At 43.8% G+C, this 27,581-nt stretch overlaps 2 protein-coding genes across 2 annotated transcripts; both read left to right on the plus strand.

The window, feature by feature from the left end:
• The first annotated feature begins 4,080 nt into the window (after positions 1-4,080).
• LOC119648705 (pre-mRNA-processing factor 6) lies at positions 4,081-7,296 on the plus strand. Its single transcript, XM_038050513.1, has 5 exons — positions 4,081-4,261; positions 4,330-5,362; positions 5,420-5,905; positions 5,966-6,919; positions 6,983-7,296. The coding sequence occupies exons 1-5, from the start codon at positions 4,164-4,166 to the stop codon at positions 7,205-7,207; spliced, it is 2,796 nt and encodes a 931-aa protein (XP_037906441.1). The 5' UTR covers positions 4,081-4,163; the 3' UTR covers positions 7,208-7,296.
• A 739-nt stretch (positions 7,297-8,035) lies between these two features.
• On the plus strand, positions 8,036-8,971 carry LOC119647772 (serine/threonine-protein phosphatase 2B catalytic subunit 2-like). The gene has a single exon (XM_038048952.1). The coding sequence runs from the start codon at positions 8,036-8,038 to the stop codon at positions 8,969-8,971; it is 936 nt and encodes a 311-aa protein (XP_037904880.1).
• The last annotated feature ends 18,610 nt before the right edge of the window (positions 8,972-27,581 follow it).

Here is a 27,581-nt window from a genome sequence, read left to right on the forward strand (position 1 = left end):
GGAGCGAACTGGAACAGCAGGCGAAAACCTCAATACAGTCGTCATTGATGTATATGACGTCAGCTGTCCTGCTAAGACAGTTAAGTCATCAAGGGATGTACCATGCTAGAACGAGAACAAAGGCACGAAAACTCTTCAACCGGGCAAAACAAACCGAGGAGTGGCAGAGATACAAAAGTGCAACGCGATCAGGAAAGCAAAACGGAACAGCTTCAGGGAATTCTGTGAAGGGATCGAACAGATCACAGAAGCAACAGGCTTTACAAGGCTGTAGCGAAAAACGGGGGAAAATCCTCTGTCTGTTTGAAGAAGGAAGATGGGACATTTACCGAGAATGAGGAGGACAGGGTACACCTGCTTCTCAGAACTCATTTCCCAGGGCTCTATCCCACGGTGGCAGGCGATAACATTCTCCCTCACACCCCAACAACGAATGAAAGGAGAATTGGAAATTAGCAAAAGAGGTATGCTCAGAAGCTAGGCTAAGGTGGGCAGTGGGAACTTTTAAACCACTAAAATTTCCCGGAGTAGATGGCATTTTCCTAGCACTAATCCAGAGAGGTCTAGGAATTATCTTAGAGTCTCTTCTGAGGGTGGTAAGGGGGAGTATAGCACTGGGATACACACCAAGGGCATGGAGACGGACAAAAGTGGTCTTTATGCCGAAAGCGGGTAAAAAGGATCCTTTTCACCCTAAATCTTTCGCATTAATTTGCCTAACATCGTTCGTACTCAAAACGGTGGAGAAGGCCATAGATAACTAGATTAGAACTAACGTTATAAAGAGTAATCCCCTACATCACTGTCAACACGCTTACCGGGCAGGACGGTCAACTGAAACTGTGATCTACTATGGCCGGGCAGAAAGAAACGAACCCAGCACACAAGCCAGGGAATTACACAAGCTCCAATGACTGGCTTGCGTGTGTATCAGTGGGGCAATGAGGACATGCCCAACGGCATTCCTGGAGGTCCTGCTGGGATCAACCCCTCTCCATCTGCACATACAGATGCAGGCAAGGAGGGCAATATTCAGGATGGCCGGGAGCATCAGTGAGGCGGGGAGTTACCTAAACCGAAGGAAGAGTGATACTCTTCATCGACTTTAAAGCCGCCTATGATAGCATAGCCAGGGTAGAACTGTACACGGCCATGAGAGAATTCAGTATCCCGACGAAATTGATAAGACTGACTACGCTCACCTTGACCAATATGCGAGGCCAGATAAAAGCAGCAGGATCCCTCTCGAGACCATTTAACATCTGGATGCCCTATCGTGCGTCCTCTTCAACCTAGCCCTGGAGAAAGTGATTCGCGATGCCGATGTAAATGCGAGAGGCACCATCCTCTTCAAGTCCACCCAACTACTGGCCTATATTGACGATATCGACATCATGGGAAGAACAACCAGAGATGTACAATCTACCTTCATCCAGATCGAGCAGGCGGCGCGAAATCTTGGGTTGCACATTAATGAAAGCAAGACGAAGTACATGGTGGCAACGTCAGCGCCAAAACCAAAAGAACGAACAACATCGAATCGCACTGGTCAAACGAAAACGACATCTAGGGCCGAAAATGACAACCATGAAGATGAAATCCGCGCACGGTTGTTGGCAGCCAACAGAACCCATTTCAGCTTACGCTCGAAACTTCTCATCATAAGGTCAAAGCTCTTACTGTACAAGACAATGGTCTTGCCAGTCCTCATGCATTTCTCGAAGACTTGGGTTCTTAGCAAGAAAAATTGCGAACTCTTGGCCGCGTTCGAGAGAAGAATCCTCCGAAGAATTTTTGGCCCCCTACATGAGGATGGACGATTCCGTAGCCCACATAATGACGAAATCTATGAGCGATACCATGACCGTCTGGTTGTGGATAAAATCCGTCTCAACAGGTTGCGATGGGCGGGTCACTTAATCCATATAGATGAGGATGATCCAGCCCGGGAAATCTGTAAGGACAATATCTATGGTAGAAAAAGAAGACGAGACAGAACCTGCCGGAGATGGAACGATAGCGTAGGTCAGACAGTTTTTAGGGATATGAAATTGGTGGACCTCGGCGCAAAACCGGGGTGCCTGGAGTTCCTTATTTAGGCAGGCCTAGACCGGATACCGGTTGTTGCGCCGTTGATGATGATGATACTGCTTTTCTCGCTAAGACGAAAATGCAGGTTTGCTTTGCTGAAATTGCGCTAGCAGGAATGGGGGATCCATGCAGACTATTTAGGATGTCCATGGTGCGTATCAGATAAAAGAAAAGCTGGAAATGCTGTTCATCGTGTTCATCTGTTTTTACGATCAGAAGGAGTTACAGAAGATTAGTAGAAGTGACCTCTAATCAATTTATCGACTGGTAGCATTATCATTTCCACTTCAATTGCATCCAACTCTCGGTTATCTAAACGCAGAAGAGCGTATAGAACGCTACTTTCTTTAGTATGACTTGGTTTTATCCCTAGTTTAATCTAAAGCGTGATTCACATCCAAGAACACATTTAATTTTAATTCGAAGATGAAAGCAAACAATTTTAGAATTTCTTCGGACGACTGGATGAAGTTGATCTAATAGATTGGCGATAGATGAGCCAAAATCAATTGGTTTTAGTTCGATACGAAGCCCACTGATTAGCACCATTCATAAGCTCTTGACTGGATTATGTTGCTGAATAGATGCGAAAGGGTGAATTTGGGTTGGGCTTTAGCCAGCAAGGAGAGTATTGTGCCACTGTTGACTTCAAGGCACTCGCTCACCATTATGGTAATGATATACTTGTCCGAATTATCCTGCCCCAACTCAAAAAAGCCAATGGTTTGCTGTTCAACATGTTTTTTTGGTTGAATGCCTGTTTCGAGATTGTTCAGATCGTAAACTAACATGGTACGGCTAAACAAGAAGAAGGAATTGGGAAATCTTTGTTTTGTCACTAACACGTTTCATCGTTACAGGTAGCGAGTAAAATTTGCAGGTTTTGAATCGAAGTTTGGAAATATAGTTAAGCCTGGCTAATTTATTGCATTATCATTCACCTTATTCGTGGGGATTAATTTTTCCACTATCCTTAGGAAGGAAGTAGTCTGTTCCTTGTCGACTTTCCTTTCTTGCTAAAAAAAGAAGTATTTATTTTAAAGAAAAAATAATTATCTGGAAAGATACTATGACAACACAGCCACTTCAAATGAAAAGGCACTCATTAATGCTTAAAAAAAACAAAAAACAAGGAGGGACAACTGCTTTAGGAGTAAAATGAAAAATTGCCTTTCAGGATATTTTCCCTTTTTATTGGCTAAAAGTATTTGGTAATATATACAAATACGTCTTTCGGGGACCAAGTGCCCCTTCCTTCAGTGTTTTTTCTTCAGCCAATAAACAGGAAAAATGTCTTCAAAGGCAATCTTTCGTTCAACACTTCGACTAACAAACTACTTCCTAACTCAAACCATGCTTTAAAGGTTTTAAAAAGATGGTTTTCCGTTCCTTTTTGGAAGGGACAACACAATTTTTTTTGTGTTTTTTAACATATATTTGAAAATTTGTTTTTAGTTGAAAAATCAGATAACATTTGGTTGGCATGCAATTTTGTAGAACGCGTCTCGCAGAAGTTTCATACCTTTTCGAGCAAAGCGAAAGGCTCGACAGTCAAGAGGAGGCGAGCGTGTTGTAGCCTAGGCATTCGGTCGCACCGTAACTACCTGGCACTCATTTGATTTTGGCTTTGCATCTACGGAAGTATTGTGTATTAGACTCTGCAACTACGCGCATGATAATGAAAAAAAGACAAATTTTATTTTTTAATTGCCGAATAGTGAGTTTTTCATTCCTCATATACCGGTACTTCGAGGACCAGGTGTAATCTTCGTCAGTGAGTGTTTGTCTGAACTGCGCGCATATTCTCAAATATATCAGAAATCTATTGACACGAAAAAGATCGATTTTTTCGACCCCTTAGGCATTCCAAATTAAAATTTCAATAAGAGAAAACGTCAACTAACGATTTGACAAACCGGAAATTGCTTCCAACGCCATCTCTCTTCAAAACTTTCTCTAACACCTCAATCAGCTGCTGCTTGCCTTTGCGCTGTTCAATTGAAATTGATGTCAAAGTTGTCACTTGTGAGGAGACTCCTTCTACAGGTCGCGTTTCAAAAAACAAGCAAAACATGGCGAATATCACGGCAGCCGTGATTGCAAATCGCAATAAAAAGCATTTCCTTGGTATCCCAGCCCCTCTGGGCTATGTGGCCGGTGTTGGACGAGGGTAAGTTTCACTATGATTTCAATCGTTTCCAAACCTTTCTAACCAACATTCCTTCCTTAATCATACAGCGCTACAGGATTCACCACTCGATCGGATATTGGTCCTGCACGAGATGCCAATGATGTTTCCGATGATCGGCACGCTCCTCCCGCTGCAAAGCGTAAAAAGAAAGAGGAGGAGGAAGAGGACGACGAGGACTTGAACGACTCCAACTATGACGAATTCAGTGGATACAGTGGCTCTTTGTTCTCTAAAGATCCTTATGACAAAGATGATGAGGAAGCCGATGCCATATATGAGTCGATAGACAAACGTATGGATGAGAAGCGCAAGGAGTATCGTGAGAAGCGGATGAAAGAGGATTTGGAACGCTATCGTCAGGAACGACCGAAGATTCAACAGCAATTCTCTGATTTGAAGCGGAACCTTATTAATGTTACCGCAGAAGAATGGATCAATATTCCTGAAGTGGGGGACAGTCGTAATAGGAAGCAACGGAACCCTAGGGCGGAGAAATTCACTCCGCTCCCCGACAGTGTTTTATCTCGTAGTCTTGGAGGGGAAACTACAACAAATCTTGATCCACGTTCCGGATTGGCTTCAGTAGTCCCTGGGGTGGCTACCCCCGGTATGCTGACACCCACAGGGGACTTGGATCTGAGGAAAATCGGCCAAGCTAGGAATACTCTGATGAATGTGAAACTGTCGCAGGTCTCCGACTCTGTAGCTGGACAAACAGTCGTCGATCCAAAAGGTTACTTAACGGACATGCAGAGTATGATACCGACATATGGTGGGGATATCAATGACATAAAGAAGGCTCGCTTGCTCCTGAAGAGTGTGCGAGAGACAAATCCCAATCATCCACCCGCTTGGATAGCTAGTGCTCGTCTAGAGGAAGTTACGGGCAAAGTTCAAATGGCCCGAAATTTGATCATGCGAGGATGTGAAATTAACCCGCAAAGTGAAGACTTGTGGCTGGAAGCAGCGCGGTTGCAGCCTCCAGATACGGCGAAGGCGGTCATCGCACAAGCTGCAAGACACATTCCCACCTCTGTGCGCATTTGGATCAAGGCTGCTGACTTGGAGACTGAATTGAAGGTTTGTTTGCATTTCTTACTCATTATGAATTGGATCCCAAATTGTTATATTTTCTAGGCCAAGCGACGAGTCTTCCGCAAGGCGTTAGAACACATTCCAAACTCCGTACGTCTTTGGAAAGCAGCGGTTGAGCTAGAAAATCCGGAAGATGCTCGTATCCTTCTGTCGCGGGCTGTGGAATGTTGCAACACAAGCGTTGAACTTTGGTTGGCTCTGGCTCGTCTGGAAACCTACGAGAATGCCCGAAAAGTTCTCAACAAAGCTCGTGAAAATATCCCAACTGATAAGCAAATTTGGACAACGGCCGCAAAACTCGAGGAGGCCAACGGGAACATTCACATGGTTGAGAAGATTATTGATCGAGCCTTGACATCGCTGAGCGCAAATGGGGTGGAGATAAACCGCGAGCAATGGTTCCAGGAGGCGATAGAAGCCGAGAAGTCGAATGCCGTGCACTGTTGTCGGGCGATCATTAAGGCGGTGATTGCGATCGGCGTGGAAGAGGAGGATAGAAAGCAGACGTGGATCGATGATGCCGAATATGTGAGTAAATTTCGATGTAAACCTAGTGAGGGTTAGTTATCTGAAATGTTTACTTTTCAGTGTGCCAAGGAAAATGCCTTCGAATGTGCCCGAGCTGTCTATGCGTTTGCGCTGCAGGAGTTCCCGTCGAAGAAAAGTATTTGGTTGCGTGCTGCCTATTTCGAGAAGAATCATGGAACCCGCGAAAGCTTAGAAGCACTGCTCCAGCGCGCGGTCGCCCACTGTCCCAAGTCTGAAGTTCTCTGGCTGATGGGCGCCAAATCCAAATGGCTTGCAGGAGACGTTCCCGCTGCTCGAGGTATCCTATCTCTTGCTTTCCAAGCAAATCCCAATTCCGAGGACATTTGGTTGGCTGCTGTGAAACTCGAGAGTGAAAACTCTGAATACGAGCGTGCCAGACGTCTTTTAGCCAAAGCTCGCGCATCAGCACCTACCCCTCGTGTCATGATGAAGTCCGCTCGACTAGAGTGGGCACTTGAAAATCTGTCCGAAGCCTTGAACCTTCTCGAGGAAGCAGTAAAAGTTTTCCCAGATTTCCCCAAGCTCTGGATGATGAAAGGCCAAATCGAAGAACAACAACGAAGGTTAGAGAAAGCAGCGCAAACCTACACACAAGGATTGAAAAAATGTCCCAACTCAATACCGCTGTGGATTCTATCATCGTCACTCGAAGAACGCGAAGGAACACTCACAAAAGCCCGATCGATTTTGGAGCGTGGTCGTTTGAAAAACCCGAAAACTGCAAGGCTTTGGCTGGAGGCGATTCGCATCGAATTGCGAGCAGGACTTAAAGAAATTGCAAATAATCTGATGGCGAGGGCTTTGCAGGAATGCCCAGATGCAGGTGAACTATGGGCTGAATCAATTTTCATGGAGTCCAAGCCGCAACGGAAAACGAAATCAGTGGACGCACTGAAAAAATGCGAACATGACCCACATGTGCTGTTGGCCGTCTCCAAGCTTTTCTGGTCGGAGCATAAGATGCAGAAATGTCGCGATTGGTTCAATAGAACGGTAAGTGCATCTTCTTTCTCCCCATTCACTCCTAGCAGATTCTAACTGTTCTTATCTCTGCAGGTTAAAATCGATCCGGATCTTGGCGATGCTTGGGCGTATTTCTACAAATTCGAGCTGCTGCACGGCAACGAACAGCAACAGAATGAGGTATTGGAACGATGTGTTGCAGCCGAACCGAAACATGGCGAAGGTTGGTGTCGAGTTAGTAAGCATATTAAAAACTGGTGTTACAAAACGCCGGAGATATTGAAAGCAGTTGTGAAGGAGCTGACGATCCCCACGTAAAACCAATTCAGTACAACACATCAGCTTTTCATTGTAAGACTCCTGTTTGGTTTATAAATAAGAGAATATATAGATTATTTTAAGAATTACGACTACTGTATTTGCACTTCACGACTATCTGACAAAAGGAGACTCGTAAGACGTTATCGGAGAATGCGTTGCACGTAGACGCCCTCTTTCAAATGATAGGTTGCCTGTTTTATTTTCCCATCTGATTTTTTGTGCAGGTTTTATACAAATAAACAACTTTTTCCGATAAAAGATTTCCAAATCTAAATTCACCGCATCAAAGTAAGCCTCATGAACCGAAAAAGAAAAAGGGGCATAGCTCGAAGATTCAGACCCTACAATGGACAAGACAGAAATGCAGTCTTCCTCTATGGCGTTTATGGCATGTTTAGAACTACCGATCGGATCGTCAGCAGCATACCGTACCCTATAACGACTCGACTGCACATCGACGACATTTACAGGAATGGCATAATTGACTGCAATTTACTCATAAACTTTTTTTACGATGAGGGTAGGCTTGATGAAGAGTGTGCGATCCGAATTCTTCGAGATGCTGCGAACGTGCTCAGATTTGAACCCAATCTTCTCAGGGTCGATCCACCCGTCAATATATGCGGAGACGTACACGGGCAGTTTTATGATTTAATCTCAATTTTTAAAGGTTGTGGCAAGCCTCCGGATGTCAAGTATCTATTCTTGGGGGACTATGTTGACAGAGGATACTTCGGGATAGAAATCGTCCTTATGCTCTTCGCATTTAAGATAAAATTTCCGCATTCAATGTACCTGTTACGCGGGAATCATGAAAGCAGAGCTATGACTGAAATCATTTCCTTCATGCGAGAATGTGAAGTAAAGTACTCCAAAAACGTCTATGACGAATGCATGCTGACTTTCGACTGTCTCCCGCTGGCAGCGGTTGTCGGAAATGTATTTCTGTGTGTTCATGGAGGCATCGGACCCCATTTGAAGTTTCTCCACGATATAAATCGAATATATCGCTTCATGGAAATTCCGGATGATGGAACCTTTTGCGATCTCATGTGGGCGGATCCTTGGAGGCGATACAATGTCGACATGAACATACCCGACTTCATGTACAATGTAGATCGTAATATTTCATTTTACTTCTCATACGAAGCTTGTTGCCGTTTTTTGGAAAGAAACAATTTATTGACTTTAATTCGAGCCCATTCTGCGGTAGCAGGTGGATATAAAGCGTATCGGGTGACCAAGAAAGGAGCACCGTCAGTTTTAACTATTTTTTCGGCCCCGGCATATGTAAGTGATAGTGACGCGGCTGCAGTTCTAGAATTTGATAGTAAGAAATTAACGGCCGCTCAATTTACCGTTTCGCCGCAGCCTTATTATTTGCCCAATTTCGAAAATGCAATCAGTTACACGTTGCCGTTCGTTGTGTTAAAAATATCTGAAATCTTCTATGCCATATTGAAATACGTTACTTCAAGCGAAGTTGATAATGAAGAACTACTGATAGAAGATCGCAATGCATATGCGCTACGCAGTAAAATCCAAGATTTCGGAAGGGCCACATCAAGGCTAGCAAGGCAAACGGCAAATAGTATGAATTTAATGAAATTAGGATCTTTGGCAAATGTAAATTATTCGCGAATTAGCGATTTTAACAACCTACAAGCAGAATTCGGAGAAACATTATCTAATTGTGCTGACGACGCTAGGAGTGCTAGGTTGCTGGAAACCTTAAATCAAGTTGGTGAACGTTGGATATAATTTAGGCATCAAATTTAGTAATAAATAGTTATAGTAATGAATGGAGATATTTTTAGTTCTGAAACGCAACTGATACACTGAAAATATTGGATTCATGTAAATTAAATTATAGAACCTCAACTTTTTTTAAAGGAAGCACCTCCATAACCCGAAGCTAGCTCTGGGTTATCCGGCTTAACTTATCATCATCATCATCATCAACGGCGCAACAACCGGTATACGGTCTAGGCCCCGCCTTAATAAAGAACTCCAGACATCCCGGTTTTGCGCCGAGGTCCACCAATTCGATATCCCTAAAAGCTGTCTCGCAGCCTGGCCTACGCCATCGCTCCATCTTAGGCAGGGTCTGCCTCGTCTTCTTTTTCTAACATAGATATTGCCCTTATAGACTTTCTGGGCTGGATCATCCTCATCCATACGGATTAAGTGACCCGCCCACCGTAACCTATTGAGTCGGATTTTATCCACAACTGGACGGTCATGGTATCGCTCATAGATTTCGTCGTTATGTAGGCTACGCAATCGTCCATCCTCATGTAGGGGGCCAAAAATTCTTCGGAGGATTCTTCTCTCGAACGCGGTCAAGAGTTCTCAATTCTTCTTGCTACGAACCCAAGTCCCCGAGGAGTACATGAGGATTGGCAAGATCATTGTCTTGTACAGTAAGAGCTTTGACCCTATGATGAGACGTTTAACTTAGTATAGTTTAAAGTCGCAACAGCAACTAGCCTTTTGTTAGCACCATTGTACTATCCCCGGAGATAGCCTATTTAATGAGCAGCCTTTTACAAATCCAAGAACATCTTCCAGAGGCGGAAGGAGAATACGGAGATTGCTCGTTGAAGAAAACGTTTCCAAGGTATCTTCCACTGAGATCTGAGAAGGCAGATCAGCTGAAGAAGTGTGGAGCTGTCTCCACTTACTTCTTTTTCTTTAGCCTTTGTCCCGTTCACAAGCAGGGTCGGCTTGTGATCGATTTTGCTCTTTCATTTGCCTGACCGGGATGCAGTCGCGAGGCTTTCAAATCACCATCCAGTGTATCCAGCCCTCGTTGTTTCGGCGGCCTTTTGGTCGTTTCCTATCGACTTCCATATTCAGACCAACATTGGCAAGTGAATTCTCGTAGAGCCGTCTCCTCCTCTTCCCCAACATTGGCTACATATAGCCAAATATATCTTTCCCATTTTTCCATGTGGTAGTTTAAGGAGCAGCGTCTTGTTAAAAAGCCAACTAGGGCTTTTATGTTCCACTTCTTAACGGACAAACAAACATGCCGCTCTATTCACAAAGATTTTCGCCCACCGGCAGTAGTTCAAATTTCTCCTTTCAGCTGCATGAACCTTGTGAGTTTCCCCTTCAGAATAGAATTTAACCTAATCATATTCTTGTTGCAATCCAGGGACACTCTGGGATAGTGGATCCCATTGCATAGCATATGCCGCAGTGGTGTTATCATCTTTTCTCCACGTGTAACCTATCCACTGCCACATCCACTTCACATGAACACGTATCGTAACAAGTATCTACTTGTATGGTGAGGAAGTTATTCATTTGTTTTTTTGCTCAGGTCAGAATACTCCGATTTCGATGCTGATGTGACATAGTCAAAAACAACGCTACATTCCATATTTTCCCCATTAATACAAATATGTACGTTTTGTTTCACTCTGCTGTTTCAGTAATGCCGCACGAGGGTAAAAATATCGCGCTGTCATTTGCAACCATACTAGCGTGTCGGCCGCGACTGCGGATAAAATACACGTAGTGCATTGCGCGCCCCGGTGCCGCGAAGGTGTCTCGTGAGTCTTGAGAACTGAGGAGGCAATTGTCCGCGCTTGCGGCCAATGTGGCTACGCTGACGGCGAACCCGTTCGACGCCCGCCTCGATAAATGGGCATTCCATTTTATCGCGACTCCAAAAAACTGAGTTCACTGGGGGTCACCGCAACGTCTACCCAAAGTACAGTAACACATTGCCTTACAATGTATGACCATCTTAGTGGGCGCGCAATTTTCTGATAGACACAGGCGCAGAAGTCTCGGTCCTCCCCGTCCCCAAACCCAAGAAACTATTTCCTCAACAGCTGAAATTAGCGACAGCAAACTACACGCCCATCCAAAGACAGCAATTTGCACACCTTTTGAACTCTTCAAGTTCATACGGATGACTTTTAGCCAAGTAGACAACACTTGGATGATGTTCTGGTCGTATTTTCCACCGAGTTCAACCATTTGGCATATCTCGAGTGGATTTTTCAGCGCCTCCTTGACAATGGCCTAGTTCTCAACGTTGAAAAATGCGAATTTCTCCAGCAACACTTGAAATTTCTAGGCCCTCCCACCACCCCTGATAGCATACAACCTGACCTAGACAAGGTCACGAGTTTTCCGCTTCCAAAGACGGTCGAAGACCTTAGAAGGTTCTTAGGCATGGTCAACTTTTACTGTCGTTTCCTGCCCAAAGCCGCTTACTATCGGACATTACTTAATGCCTTCCTGTTTGGTCCTAAGACCAAAAATTCGCGGGAGGTTACGTGGTCTCTGGAAACCGTCTAAGCGCTTGAAACCACCAAGCAACAGCTGAAAGATGCTACACTTTTTGCATTCCCTCAAAAGGATGCACACTTAGAGGTGTTCGTCGATGCCTTACCGCAGCAGGCGCTGCTCATCACGAGAGGGTGATTCAGAGTTGGTAATCGTTAGGTTTCTTCTCAAAATAGTTGAATCCCGCTCAACGGAATTACAATGCCTATGATCGGGAATTACTAGTCTAGCATCAAGTACTTCCGATATTCCCTTGAAGGCAAGCCGTTCACGGGCCCGACAGCGCAGTCATGCGCTGAGGCATTCTGCTGTGAGTGGATTCCGCGCCTCGGTGTTCTCTCCATAATCATCTCAGATCAAGGAATGCGATTCGAATCTAATCTTCTCTCGGACTTTGAAAAGCTGCTGGGATTCAAACGCAAGTGGACAACGGCATACCACCCGCAGTCATCCCATTGGGATGCTAGAAAAAGACATCGGACATTGACACACACATTATGGCGCACGACGGAGCCATCCTGCTGTTGTGCTTTGTAATTTCGGGAAAACCTAGAAATCGAGGGATGAAAGTAGACTTCGAGCTCTGCGAAGGGCACGTTGAAAATGTCTGCGCTACATGCCTTATAAGGCGCAGAACGGCAGATGATGTCGTTAGCGGCGGAGCAGTCCAATAGAACCGAGGGAAGTTTAGAAAATGTGCATAGATCCAGATAGGATCTACGCTGTTGTAGAAGGGAAGGTTCAAAAAGGGGAGGCGGAAGGGGTAGTCCACACTAGAGAAGCTTTTCTTAAAGAAGAGGGAACGGGTGAATTTACGTTGCACATTTTCGAGGGCAAGACAATCACAGTTACGGGAGGGTGACCGGATCACGGAGCAGTACTCGAGGATATTCCTTACGAGGGAATTGAAGAGAGCTAAGGAGGGTTGGATGGAGTCAAAATCAGAGGAGGAGCGAGATATAAAGCCTGGCAGTTTTGCTGCTCGATTGGTGACTTCGAGGCAATGGGTGTCAAAGCGGAGCTTATTGCCGGAAGTGACTCCGAGGTCTTGAGTGGAATTTAAGCAGGATAAGGAATGTCCCTTAAGAGAGTATGAGAAAGAAGTGGGTGAGGATTGTATGTAGTGTATAGTTGTCGAAATCATTTAAGTTTGGCACGGCAGGCGGGCGGGAATTTTACCAGAAGATTCCGTTCAGGAGCTCTCCGACTTTTAGGAAAGGATGGGCTCCTATGTTGCTTGGACAGAATCTTACTGAGCCTAGTAGATCCGCTGGTACTTTTAATGTTCTGACAATAGTCCAACCAGGACCGCCTCTTGACAATCTTGATGGCCGACTTGTACTTCTTCAGCCAATCCTTGTATGGCTGTCAATATTTGTGCCTGTAGCTGATGTTGAAGATCTCTTTGGTCAGCTTCTTAAGATTGGACAGATCATCATTCCGTCACGGTGATAGTGTCTTCTTGTTGTATCCTTTTTGAAAGTGCCGCAAATTTCATCGGCACCGCAGATAAAGACCCTCTTAGTGATGACCCAAAGTTTGTGTCATTTACCCAGCAAGGAAGTTTTGCAACTGCTTCCTTATTGTCATTAATCCACAGTCGCTTCTTTTTTACATACATAGTTGTCAAGTCAAACAAGAAGTATTTCATCGGAATAGTATGACGTATGTGATTAAAAAGTAGAATCCTTGGATGCCGGTAGATAAAGAAGAAAGTCGAGCCCGGAGTAAAAATTGTAAGGAAAATATGGACCGGGGTGAAAATTACGTGAGATTTTTTATTTATTTATTATCTTTTTATTTCATTAAACTCTTTATTTGGCGCCTCAATGAAATTCCAGGAGCTAACTCTTTTTTCCATTGAAATTATATTTTATAATAATCGTTGGCGCAGCAATCCATGTTGGATCAGGGCCTTGAAGTGTGTTAGAGCACTTCATTCAAGACCGTAACGGTACACTAGGAGGCTATGTGGTCAGCATTGCGCTCGTTAATTATATTTTAGCTCCACAAAAAAGTGAGAATGCATTTGCTCCTAATGCTACCACCCTTAGAATTGCCGGCATAACATTTTTGGCAAATGGATAGATCAATTTCTCGGAACATTTGTGCGGTAAAACCGGTTGAGTGGAGACAACTTTCAAATAAAGAAAATGAATGGGAAAATTTATGAATTTTCAAAAATTTGTTTCACTTTGTAGGCATACAGTTAAAAAAGTTTGAATTGTCATTTATGTTTATTAGAGGTGGAAAAAAATATTGATTTAATAAAAAACCAGAATAAACTGCAATAAATACCACAAAAAATCAAAAGTTTCCAGAACAATGCCATCTGTCATTCTACATGGAGAACTAGCCGGCACCTCACAGCCTCAACCAAAAATGATACCTCCGACTGGAAGCGTGGCGTCTTCTGTAATCCGGCTACTCGGAGGTCGGGTTGTAGGATGACTTGAGGTCAGGAGTCTCTACTTAATGTGCCAAATTGTGTTGATAGGAGCATCCGCGCTAATACTTGCCATCAATATGGGTGCGGCGCAGGAGTTTCACGAGCACTCATGTTGGTGGTAACCAGAAATGTGGATAACGCTCCAGAATGAGATGTCATTACCAGCTTGGCCAATAAAGTCAGACTGCAACCTTTTGTTGTTTTTCATAATTAAAAAAGTAGAAATTGCTTTAAAATATTTTTTTAAAAATTTAAATAAATGCGATTTATAGTTATCCACATGTATACATATTTTTTCCCGTAAATGCTTGATACTGTCTATCAGATGCGTACATAACAGTAGTAAGCTCTATGCAAGTTTCAAGTTCTGAGCCTTATAAAGCGGGGACAACATACACGCTTAAATACAGAAAGTTCTTTTGGTTGGCTCTTTCGCCAAAATTGATAAGCATTTCCAAAGCAAAAAGGCAAAGATGGTTTTCATATAGTTCGCGGAAAATAACCGGACGGAAAAATCTGACTTCAGCCTCCATTCAAATCATGGAGAAAATTATGCAATAGATCAAGATATAAGACTTTGTCTTAAGCAGCTAATACTACAAACATGAAAGCAATATACCTCCCAAGAAGGAAAATCCATTGGGATGGCATTGTTCATCCCAGTTAAACTAGCCGAAAAACCGAAGTATCTACGGCAAAGAAAATGCTGGAAATGTTACTTCGTGGAGAGAGAGGAGATGCCTTTATTCACATCTCACCCATATCCACTGATGTCTTTTTTATAGGTGGAGGTGGACATCTTAAAAGGACCTACTTCGCGAGGAGGGCTCTACTTTACACCAGTACGACTAAGCAACGTGTCCGTTAGGCTTTCCTGGCCTCGATCCAGTTCCTATAGCTTTTTCTACATCACAGTTACTGTTGCGTTTATCGCATTTCAATTTGCTTCCGTCTTCAGCATCTCCTCCACGAGATTATGGGGTCCTGCCTCTTTCAATCGCGAATCTCGGGCAATGGAACATAAAATGTTCGGCTCCAGGGATATAGCGGCGCTTTATTGACAGTCTGGGGACCTAGCTAATCCGAAGCGATACAAGTACTTCTTGAATCCACCGTGTCCCGTAGGGAGCTATGTTAGGTGGTAATTCAATTTTCCGTGTTACCCGACATACACGGGATCAGTGCATGGACCCAGCAGCCTTTTTCGGAATTATCCCATCATCACTGCCATCTCCCTTATAGCTTCCTCTTTGTGGCTTTTCCGAAGCCCGCAGTCACTTCGGGCGCTTCCTCCTTTCCCGGAAGGAACAGTGTGTTTTATTCGCTAGAAGATCCAAGGAAATCATCTCCGCGCTGAGCGTAGCACACCCTGGCCGTTGCACACTTTGGCTCACCATGAAATAGAATCGATTTCACCACTCCTACTATGAGCAATCGACGTCTAGATGTTGGGATTCTAATATTAGTTACCATCCTTGCTAGAGATCATATACTCTTTGCTGCCTTTTTGCACGCCTATTCCAGGTGTCCCTTGACTCTCAACTTGGCCTCGTTAATTATCCCCAGGTATCTAATGATCCCCGCCCTCGTGATTACCACCCCGGATTTTAACAGTACTGTTTTTTTTCTGCAATTGGTAATAAGCCATGCTTTGATAGCATGAGTGGTTTCACTTCCATACAGATCCACGACCTTGAGGTATTTTACAACTACTACCACCGCCAATCAACACTGCCACCTTTGGCACGCGCAGGCCGAACACTCCGTCATACATTATGCCGCACAGAAGGGGCTCCAATACAGAACCTTGGGGAATATCTGCTGGGACAACATATTCCTTCGGCCCGGCGTGTGCCAAAGAAGTTCCTTCGAGAGGTAACTCTCGATTATGCGAGCTAAGTAACCAGAATAACCCAGTTAGTAGTTTTGCACCGAGGCCCTCCAATTCGATGTCCTTAAAAGCTGTCTGGCACCCTGGCCTACGTCATCACTCCATCTGAAGTAGGATTTTCCACGTTTAACCAGGGTACCTTTAATCCAACCCCAGTTGGACAAGTTAAAGGCATTCCTGGCATCCAACATCACTACTGCGCAGCATATACCAGCGGCCGATGCCTCCCAAGCCAGGTCCACGACCGTTGTTATTGTACGGACCGTGCACCGCGCTCTGCGAAACCCATACTGCTGCTCCGATACACCACCTGCTAGTTCGACAAAAGGAAGCCGTCTGTTACATACTACCCTCTCCTACATCTTCTTCATAGTGTCTAAGAAACAGATAGGGCGATATGAAGAGGGTGCGCCAGATGGTTTTCGGGGCTTCGTTAGCAGAACCAACTTCTGCCTTTTCCACTGGGTGGGAAACACTCCTTTAAACACGTTGTCAACTTACGATATTTTTCTCCTTCAAGCTATTTATTTTTTACATATTTTGAATATTTTAAATTTTAATTTAATAATGAAGGGCGGTACAAAATGGATGGTAAAAAACGTTTGATCCCACAGTTTATGACTTATCAGAACAAAGAGCAGTATAAATGTGTTCACCGCCGCGGTTGGAAACTGAAGAATGTTTCATCCTCGAAAAGTCCAGTGGACCACCCAACTATCAAGGTTTTTATACTTCTTTTGCTGATTCGACTGTCGCTTCTTTCGTTTTTGGTGTCGAGATAGATGGGCTGGTGGTCACTGTGATTGTAGAGTTCTGTCACTCACCAGACCATCCCTCTCGATAACGAGGTGCTGAGGTAAGTCAGATCGACGATCCAATCTAGCCCTCTGTCTCGAAAAGTGGGCTCGCAACCAACGTTAGCTAGTACGATGTCCAGCTCAAGCACTTTTTGGCCCGTGGTGTTCATCACTCGACTTCCCCAGTCCAAGGCCTATACGTTGAAATCGTCGGCAATAATTTTAGAGCTGTAGTCTCTATTGTCTAACATTTAACCGTCTAGCATCTCCTCATATTGCGGAGGAGGAGCGTAACAGCTGTAGATATGGACGCCGTTGACTTTTGTCCTAACAAAGCCAGCTCCCGGGAATGTCATTATTTCTTAAATGCCTTGCCGTCCACATGCCCATAACACCTGGTTTCCAGATGAGTTTTTCATCCACGTAGCACTACTATAATTTCGGTTACATTCGACTCTCGAATGGTTTGTGAGAGGAAGTCTTGATCTGCGTCGCAATGATTGAGGTTGATTTGTATCAATCTCATTTAGCCCTACGATTCAGCTCCCGCCTATATGCTGGACACCTTCCACCACCTGCAATGTGCCGGTCGTCCACTCCCTTTTCCCTTTGCACAACATGCATCGTGGATCTCCAGTGCGATCTTTGATAAGATGGTCTTTTTTTCCACACTTCCTGCACCTTCCCGACCCATTGTGGTTACAAGGACATGCTGTGACTTTATCCTCTTTATCGCGCTCTCTTCTATTCCGCTAAGGTTGAATTGTTCAGCGACAATATCGATGAGCATTGGGCTGCCATCAAAAATGCTCTTTTCTTGGGTGCTGCGCAGATCGTCAGCCGTGTCCCGCGTCATAAGATCTGGATAACTGCGAAATCGTGGAAGCGGATCAATGAACGGGAGGGATTGAAAGCTTTATTGACCACTATGAGTGATGACGGGCGTGATGTGCGCGAACAGCAATACCCAGTGAAATCCCCAGAAGTTCAGCATAATGTACGCCATGACAAGAGAGTATTTGCTATTGCGCTGGTCAGGGAAGCGGAAGGTGCCTGGGAGTGCAATGATTTCAAAAATGTATATCACATCCCGAAAGAGCTAGTATGTGGTCGCAAATCTTTCGATGAACCTGTGAAGGAGGTCAACGGTCGAGCAACTGAAGAGGTGGAAAGAATACTTCACCATATTTCTTAACCGTACCACATCCGTTGAGGTTTCTCCTCTTGTGAATGAAATGGCTAGTCGCCGTAGCATGCGGATACGGACTGTTTCCCAAAGCAGAAAAGAAATCATTTCGGCCATTAATACACTCAAATGAAGTAAAGTCGCGTTTGACGGTCTCCCCACAGGGTTGTTTATCGCTGCCATTGTAGTTACTGCAGATTTGCTACTTCCATACGTACAGAAATCTTGGGAATCCGAGAACTTTCCCAGAATCATCAGAAGCGGATGATCGTTAAGATTCCAAAGAATTTCGTTTTGAGTGTGACAATTGGAAATGTATCTGCGTGCTCCCTGCCGTTGCAAAGATAATGTCTAAAATAATCCTGGACCGCATCAAAGAACGCCTTGAAACCTTATAGATCCTCCTGAACTGATCACATCAAGACACTACAGGTAGTTTTGGAACAGTGCGTGAAGATTAGATCCTCGCTGAACTTGGTCTTCATCGATTTCGAGAGAGCCTTTGGAATGTGGGTGTATTCCTTGGCAACGGTATCGAAGCCCCCCAGAATGCTCACTTTCTCCAACTTTAACGAGAGTTACAGCGTTACAAATTGGATATTTTGGGGTTAAATAAGTAAGATGATGGGACTCTCGAGAGCACTCCTTTCCCTCTTGTGGCGTTGTGTTGTTGTATTTTGGAAAGCCTGACGGAAGTAACCGTAGATTCGATGTTACATTAATGCTTACCACAATCGCAAGGCGAGCCTTCATTACATCGAAACTAGTGTCGGACAGAGTACTGATTGTGAAATTTTGGTTTGAAATGAGGAGCCTTTCAACAGTACACTGCTACGAACTAACAGGAACTTCCGATATAAAGAAGAAAGAACCTTGCCTCGTTGTTGGTGGCGCATTGTTTGTGAACAGAGCCTGGCCTAAGATCAGTTGAATTTCAACCAACCAACAAGGTAGAGCAATCACAGCCATTATCGAAGCGACATATGGCGCAAAATCTCTCGTGCTGCATCGAGGTAAAATCTCAGAGCATTTTGAGGTCCAACGCGGAGTCCACCAGGGTTGCATCTTGTCATCGATATTATTTCTTCTTGTTATCGGTGACGTTTTTCATGCTGTCTTATCCGGAGGACGTGAAGAAGATCAATGGACTATGACATCTTTCCTTGAACATTTCCACTATTTTGATGAAATCTGCTTGCTCTCTCTCTCTCGGTCAAAGACCTTGGCCAAATGATTCTAGATTTGGAATGAGAGGCAAGTAGAGTTCAACTGAAGATAAATACCAACAAAACCAAGGTTCTCAGTCTCTCTCATCCCTCTGCCCTCATCGTAGGGTAGGTAGGTAGGTATCAGTGGCGGCTCCGAGGAGCCCAATTAGCGCTGTGGTTTTGATGCCACAAACTCCTAAGACCGTGCCTGCTGTTATGGGAGCAGGGAGGCAAAGCCTAGCCGGCTCGGATTTTCAGAGCCAGCCCGGAGCATTCACGGAGGAAAGCAGCTCTCCCACCCTGCAGCTAGAAATCTCTCTCTCCCCAAAGAATGGTTTACCCAGTGTCCGTAGTTTGACTCTAGCTAGAGCTGGGCTAGCGCAAAGAAAGTGCATGAGGGTTTCCCTTCCTTCTCCGCAGCTTCGACAATGCGAATTGTAGAGTATGCCGAGCTTTGCGGCATGGTCCCCTATGGGCCAGTGCCCCGTGCAGACCGCCACAATCTTGAATGGATTTGCACGCGTCTGGCACAGAAGCTCTCGTGATCGTGCTATGTTATAAGCGGGCCGAATTCTCCTTGACTTGGCACAGTTCGTAAGCCTTCACCATCTAAGGCTTGCGGCTGCTGGGTAGTGCGAGTAGACTCCGCCCCCAACAGCCGCCAGCGAAACACCGACTGTATTCACCGAAAGGCTGCCAAGAGCAGAGTCTCGCCTGAGCAATCCGTCAGCCCGCTCATTCCCCTCTATGTTCCTATGGAACATAGACCCAGAACCCCATAGAAACCAGAGGAAGGTGACCTTGAACGTGCCGCCTAAATGGTTCAGCGCGTTTCTGCACTGCCCCACCAGCCTGAAAGATGTCGTCGCTGAGTACAAAGCCTTGATGGTCACTTGGCTGTCGGTCAAAATGGCTATGTTACGCTTGGGGCTCGAATCTCGCTCCAGCCATCGACTTTATTGTACTCTCGATGGGGGCTTGAATCTCGCTCCAGCCATCGACTTCGTCGTACTCTCCCTATCTTTATTAATAGGCAGAACATCGACAGCGTTGATCAATTTATATATCTGGAAAGCGTGGTTTCTGCCGACGGTGTCACCGAACTGGACGTTGCCCGATGCATTAACAGCGCTAGCTCCGCTTTCACTACTTTATCTTAAATTTGGAAATGCAGTTAAATTTCCAAGATCAATTTGGGGCTGGTATTTGCTAGTGTTCCTTCTGTGTTGCTATATAGGAGTAGCACACGGAAATTGGCCAACACTGTCACTCGAAAGCTCTAAGCCTTCCTGAACACCTGTCTGCGTCGTATCATCGTAAGAACTTGGTTAGCGAACAGACCTGTCACCCGTACGCGAGGTGATCGGAAGGGGGAAGTGGCAGTGTGTAGGTGGATAGGTCATATATTAAGGCGTGACGACAATTGGCCGGCAAGCAAGTTGCTTCAAGAACGTTTTGCGCAGAATAGTGGAGGATAAGTACGGGCATTTCGAGAACCCTGGGAGGAACTGAAGCGCATTTCAGCGAACTGCGAACGATAAGCCACCAAGAGAAACAAGGCAACTATATATGTTCTTGTATATATGCACATATATATCATTGCCGTTTTTTTGTGAATACCGAATTGTATTGTATAATCAAATGAGGTAAACTGTTTGGTACGCTTTCAAGGACAAAGTGATTTCTACTTTTATGTTTAGTAAAAACTTTATAAAATTATAATAAATTTGAAAGTTAATTTAAACAATTGCGTCTACATGCGCCGGCGGTCCGATCCGGCCTCATGCCAAGCCGCCAGTCGCGGCGCCTCGAGCATCGAGCTTGAAAGAGTGCTGCCGTCGCTCCAGGATTCTAAAGAGGCCCCTCGTATGGTGGGTGCAGCTCCGAGAATTGTCCAGGTTAATGTAGACCTGTGAGCATGTCTTGAGGTCCCTGGGGGTGTCGACCTCCGACGCCGTGAAGGCGGAGTCGGCCGCAGTTTGGAAACCGCGTCCCTGAGCAGGCGCAGCATGATGCGAAGGCCGAGGAGGATGAAAGACAAGGACTGTGATCACGACGGATCGTCGCGAGCCATTAAGTATCCCATTGGACTGCGGATGGTATGCAGTAGTCCTGTGCCGTTTGAAACCAAGGAGCCTGCCTAACTCCGAGAAAAGAGTAGACTCAAACTGCATTGCCTGGTCCGTGATGATTACGGCTGGTACATCAAAGCGCGGGATCTATCCTCGACATGCCGTAATGTCAGTCAGAGGTATTGCTTCAGGCCACCGCGTAAACTTGTCGATAATTTTGAGGCAATACTTGTATTTGTGTGTGGTGTGGAAGCGCTTGGTCGACCTGGAGAATACGCCTACCTCCATTCATACGTGCTTATTGATTTTGCATTTTTAGCACGCGATGTCTGGCTCAAAAGTTTACGTCCTTGTTCATGGACGGCCAGAAGTATTTTTCAGTGATTAACCCGTTCGTCGTCCTGATGCTTGGGTGCGTAAAATCGTGTACTGCGTGAAATATTTCTTTACGAAAGTCGACCGGAATGAATGGACTAGGTCCCTTAACTCAGCTTTTGCAGAGTAAGTATGAGTTTGAACCGAAGATAGGAAACTCTTTGAACTTATATTTGGAGTTTGTCTTCAGGCTCTGAAGCTCTGTGTCGTCTTTTTGCGCCTCAGCGGTTGTCGTATAATCGATGGCGGCAGGTACTGCGACCCTTAAGATTAGAGACAAAGTGTCTGCAACGACATTGTCTTTCCAAACGCGTGTTGGATTTCGAAAGTAAACTAGCTGATGAAGCTCAGTTGCCGAAGTTGGCGAGAAGATGCTTTGTCGGGCTTTTGTTTAAGGGCTAAAGTAATGAGCTTGTGGTCCGTGAACACTGTGAACGGCCTGTCCTCAAGGGAAAAACGAAAGTATTTGATGGAGGGGTACGCGGCGAGTAGCTTGCGATCGTAGGCGCTGTAGTTACGTTGAATTGGATTGAGTTATATAAGTTAATAAACGAACTAGGTTTTATTCTTTATACTGTAAATATTTTTATTTTTCTCACGCATACAATTGTTTCGGAGACCACGTGCCTCCTTCTTCAGTGCTAGTACTTAATCTAAATGAAAACTTAATAAAGCATATGCGGTCTGTCCAATAAATACACGAACTGCCCATCTACTCATTTGTTCTATCCCCTTTTCCATTTTTCATAACATGCCTGAAACTGAGCATGACATTTTGCACTTCGGGATTAGAAAGGAGACACTGAGGACCCTTCATCTCTATGTCATACAAGCAAAACCATAATTCGCCCCCAATTATGACCCTTTCAAAGAACGAGGAATTTGAGTGGATTTTTTCTCCACAAGCAATTATACGCGTTTAATTTTTTTGTCAACGATGGTCTTCCAACTTTTGCATCCTCCTTCCAGTTTCCACGATCTTCGCAAAAATGAATAATCTACTTGAAGGGAGTAGTACCTTATCCGCATAAAAGGATTTCAATATTTCATGAATTGTATGAGAGTTTCTTCTCAAGCTTTAGGAAAAATTTTATATTGTATGGTTGCTCCATTTGTGCGTTAATTTCCATAATCGATAACTAAAAACAAGTCGGGAAACCAGACCCTGTTTGTTTGAGACAAAGCCTTAAAAGGAACGCAATAAAAACAAAACTGGGCACACTGCACTTCTATTTCGCCAATCTGCCAACTGAGCTCCCAATACAAGATTAACTCAGTTAACGTACTTTTACCCACGACAAGTGGTTATGAGAAATTGAACCATTTTTGATTCCGTTGAGGATACATGAAGGTCCTGGGGGCTTAACCTGCTTTGAAGGCATAATTGATTTCTAGACCACGATCAAAGCGCTGCAATAACTGGAACACTACTGAATGCAGGCTCAGCAATCATATCAGTGAATTTGAGGCCTATATTCCCCGAGAATTCTCCTGCCAGATATGCTCTCAAAACACCATACCGGTTGTTAAATCACCAAAACCACTTCAATTGAATACCTTGCAGACTCGGGTCTGATCGCCCTCCTCGAGTACGTGAGGAAGGCACTCCCCAACGGGTCTCGGTGCGAAGAACTGCAATATCCACATTCAGGTGATATTGACATTCAAAGTCTTGAATTTGCAAAGAAGCGACAAGTTTGACCTCTTATAACGTTGTTAGTAATAGCGCAATTCCCACGAAACTGGTAAGATCATGCTCCATGTTAGGGAGTTAGCCCCTTTGTATATGAACAATTGTGCCGATGCAGTTAGCTGAACTTTGTGAGGCCGTTTAAACGGTATTTTAACAGTTATTTATCAGGTATTTGTGGTTGGTTCAATGCGTCTTTGAATTTTCTTTCATAATCATATATGCTTTTGAGAATCAGTACCGAACAAGAGACAATGTGCGAATTAACAAATATAACTTCCCCCAGTACAAGCTTTAAAAGTAATAATGGTCGCCTTTGTAACACATCAGCTCAACGGGTAGATAAGCAATGGATATTTGAACGTCACAATTCGTCGTATCGAACCGCACATGTGGCAAATCGGTCGATGTATTTCACGGAGTATTTACGTGGTAAAACCGATTGAGCAGAGGCAGCAGCCAATAATAAGCAAATCTCAAAACCAAAGAAAACAGCTGGAAAATATTTATGAATTTTCACAAATTTATATTACGTTGAAGGCATAAAGTCAGAATAGTCTGATTTGTCATTTATGTTCATTAGAGGTACAATTAATTTTTGATGTAATAAAAAAGAACAATAAACTGCAATGAATACCAGAAAAAATAGAAAATTTCCAATACAATGCCATCTATCATTCTGCATGGAGAACTAGCCGGTAACTTACAGTTACAACTAGAAGTAATACCTCCGACTGGAAGCGTGGCGTCTTCTGTAATCCGGCTACTCGGAGGTCAGGTTGTAGGATGATTTGAGGTCAGGAGTTCTGTGTAGTGTGTCAGATCATGTTGACGGAGCGTCCGCACTAAGCTTGCCATCAATATGGGTGCCAGGGAGGAGTCTCAGGCATTCAGGTTGGCTAAGGAGGGATGAACCGGGCCAGGGGTGAAAACCAGCAGCCAAGAGTCCCCGTGGTAAGCAGTAGTGGGATAGCGCTCCGGAGTGGGATGCCATTATCAGCCTGGCCAATAAAGTCAGACTGCAATCTTTTGCTACTTTTTATAATAAAAAATTAAATTTATTTTGCTTGTCAAAAATCAAATAAATGCCATTATTGTCGCCCATTTTGTTTCTATCTTTTTCTTGATGCTTTACTACATACGTGAACAACTCTGAAGTTGAAAAAATGGACTAATGGGTTGCACGAACAATAACACTTGCAAGTTTGTCGAGTATTCAACTTTATTTCAAGAGATGCTAACAGCAACTGCTTACAATTTCGAAATATTATTTCATAAAAACGGAGAAGTGCATAACAGTAAAATCTGATCATGCATTAGCTGTGCGATTGCACAGTGACGGTGTACGTTGGGGACGTAGTTCAGTGGTGTTGTATGTTGGGGATGTAATTCACATCAATTGACGGAGCGGCATAAGACATGATAATTAGAAGTGTGCATATCTCTCTCTCCGCGAAACAAAATGAATTCATTTATACACAGAATTCCGATGTGCGATGAAAAGTGGATCCTGTACGACAATAGCAGACGAGGTAATGATTTATAATTCTTTATTAGCACAAGTGTGCATGGGTCATGCACATAATGAATATGGGCAGAAAGAAATTTTTTATAGTCCCTAGAGTGGTTGAGTTTAGATACCGTGTCAGATTACTCTTTTACAAATATATGAAAAAATAATGTTTTCACAATAATTGAAATCGTTTCATTAAAGGGCTTTTATGTCCATATTCCCAATAATATTTACAGAGTCTACTGGCGTGAAGATTAAGTTTGTACTTTGGATTGCAGTAAATTTACACGGAAAAGACAACTTTGAGCTACTCTAACTATATATAATAATACGATTTTGATCAGACTTAGAGATAACATGCATCTACGATAAACTTAAGGAGGGTTCCTAACCCATTTCCGGAAAATACTATTATTAACTTAACTCTACTCAATATCGATAAAGGGAATATTTCGAGGCTTAGACACCATATAGAGGCAGCTTCACGATTTTTTTTCAGAGTTTTCGGTTGGGTAGCTTCTGAGAATGGATCCGTTGAAGAAATTATTACTTTCGACCCCCCGCCTTTTCAATAAACGTCAAAACTAATACTAGTTTCGAAAAGTACTAATCGAGACCTTTCAGTTGAACCCAACATAACTATATTCGGTGAAAAAAATGTACACCCTCATTTTGCATGTATGAGAGTGGGCTAAACTCAACGTAGAAAGATGTAAGTCATTGCATGTGTGCGCGTTTTCAGTTCCCATCTTCTCACCAAATATCGTGTGAATCGGCATAGCCGTATCTGAGAAAAGTCCGTATAACAAACAGGCAGACAGACAGACAGGCATTAAACCGATTTTAACCTTTTGTTTGTAAAACAAAACCTTAAAAAGGGACTGGGGAAAAGTAGATTTTTCACGAATAGAATTTTAATATTTTACTCGAATGTCAATTATTCTTGTTAAATATGACGTCAGCATCTTATTTGCATGGCTTAAGATGCAGTAAATTTGCGTGGAATTGGTAAGCTTGAATTGTTATAACTGACAGTAATAGCTGGGTTTCCATGAAACTTGGCAGTATTTTGCGCGATAATGTTCTCTGTGCTTTTGCTTCGATACTCATAGGATGGACTCAAGGGGGGTTTTCTAGGCAACTTCAAAAAGTTAGTAATATACTATTTATAAGTTTATTTGAACAGATGTGGAGATGGAATTATTATTGTATATAAGCGCTCTCTTTGAATTTTTTCAAATTTTTGGATTGGGCAGTTTCCGAAAATGAGTCCTGCCTCACTTTAAGTATGCACATTTTGGTTCTTCACTCGTGCATTTTGCAATTTATGCCGTAGCTAATATAAGCTTCAGAAATATTTATCGGACCCTTTCATTTCATACCCCACATACCACAATATACGGTGAAAAGAAATTTTAAATTTTTTTTAAGCGGGAAGTAAATTTATGTCAATTACCGTATGCGTGGTATTTCATAGTTCCTAAATGTCCACCAAATTTTATTTGAATCGGTGTAGCCGTTTTGGGGAAAAGTGCGTGTGACAGACAGTAAATCGGTCTTTATAGGGTTTTGTTTAACACAAAACAGGTTGGTTCAAGCAGACGTTTGACTATTCGTGGACTCGCCGACAAACTGATAACCCAAACAGGTCTATTCATCGAATTTTAACTGATAATTTACAAATAAGATAAATGGATACGAAATTTATCCCTAGACTTTTGACTTTGAAATAGAAGGAAAATCATGGGTTGGTTTGGGTTAAATTGACGGATCCCTGAATTCACCTTGAAGCGGATCTAGAAAAAGAATAACACCGGGGGCAGAATGTAACCCTGACCGACTCGGGTTTGGACTTAAAGTCCTCAGAAATTGTATCTTGATACAGCACGTGACATTTTGCGCTATATTATGTCGTTCTGGTAATAACTCTTTCTTCCTCCTGAATGCCTCTCTCACGTAGAGTAGTCAAGATACATTTCCTGTTCGCGCTGTCAAAGCCTTCTCGTAACCAACTGTAGGCGAATAAGCCGAGGGGCGTTGATGTAGTCAGTCTAGAAGAACCTAGAATGGATACAGCCTGCTCTCTGCCGATCAAATTTTCGAGGTGTCCTTTGATACGTTCTAGGCAAACAAAATCCCCTCTCCCACCCACCCAACAACAATCTTAAGACGAGTTCACTTTTTCGAAACCCTAACGGTGATTTCACTTCTATTTGGAGAAACAGTCTGCATCCGCATGGTAGTCCTTTCATCCACGAAAAGTGGAACCTGATTAGATAGTTAATAGTTGAGAACTGTGTTGAAAGGTTCCTTCCACCTCTTCAGCTGATTACCAGCACTAATTGAGAATTGACCATTGATGTCCCTAACAAAATCATCGAAATATCTTTCGTGATGCGGTAAAAGGTTATGAAATCATAACCTTGTGCAGCAGTTTCTATTCAAAACATATGACGCCTGATTAGCTTTCCAAACCTACGAGAACCGGAGAATGCAACACGAAAGCAAAGGCAAGCGACTATCAGAACATGATCCATTTTGAGTTCAATATTAACGTCTTGTTACGCAGATTCAGAAGACAGCTCATAAATCCATTGCTGATCGCGATGTGGCTAATGTGATTGCTTCTACGTTGCTGGTCTATAGAAGTCCCACTGACCTTAGGCCAGGCTCTGTGCACGAACAATTCGCCACCAATGACGAGGCGAAAACCTCGTTTTCCCTTACATCGGAAATCCCTCTTAGCGCGTGGCATTGTACTATTAAAAGGCTCCTCATTTTGAACCCGAATCTCATAATCAGTCTCCTGTCTGGAACTAGTTCCCAAGTAATGAGAACTCGCCTTGTGGTTGTCATAAGCATTAGTCCGACATCGAATTTATGGT

This window comes from Hermetia illucens, chromosome 2 (assembly GCF_905115235.1).
Source record: "Hermetia illucens chromosome 2, iHerIll2.2.curated.20191125, whole genome shotgun sequence".
In the NCBI taxonomy this organism is placed as follows: Eukaryota; Metazoa; Arthropoda; class Insecta; order Diptera; family Stratiomyidae; genus Hermetia; species Hermetia illucens.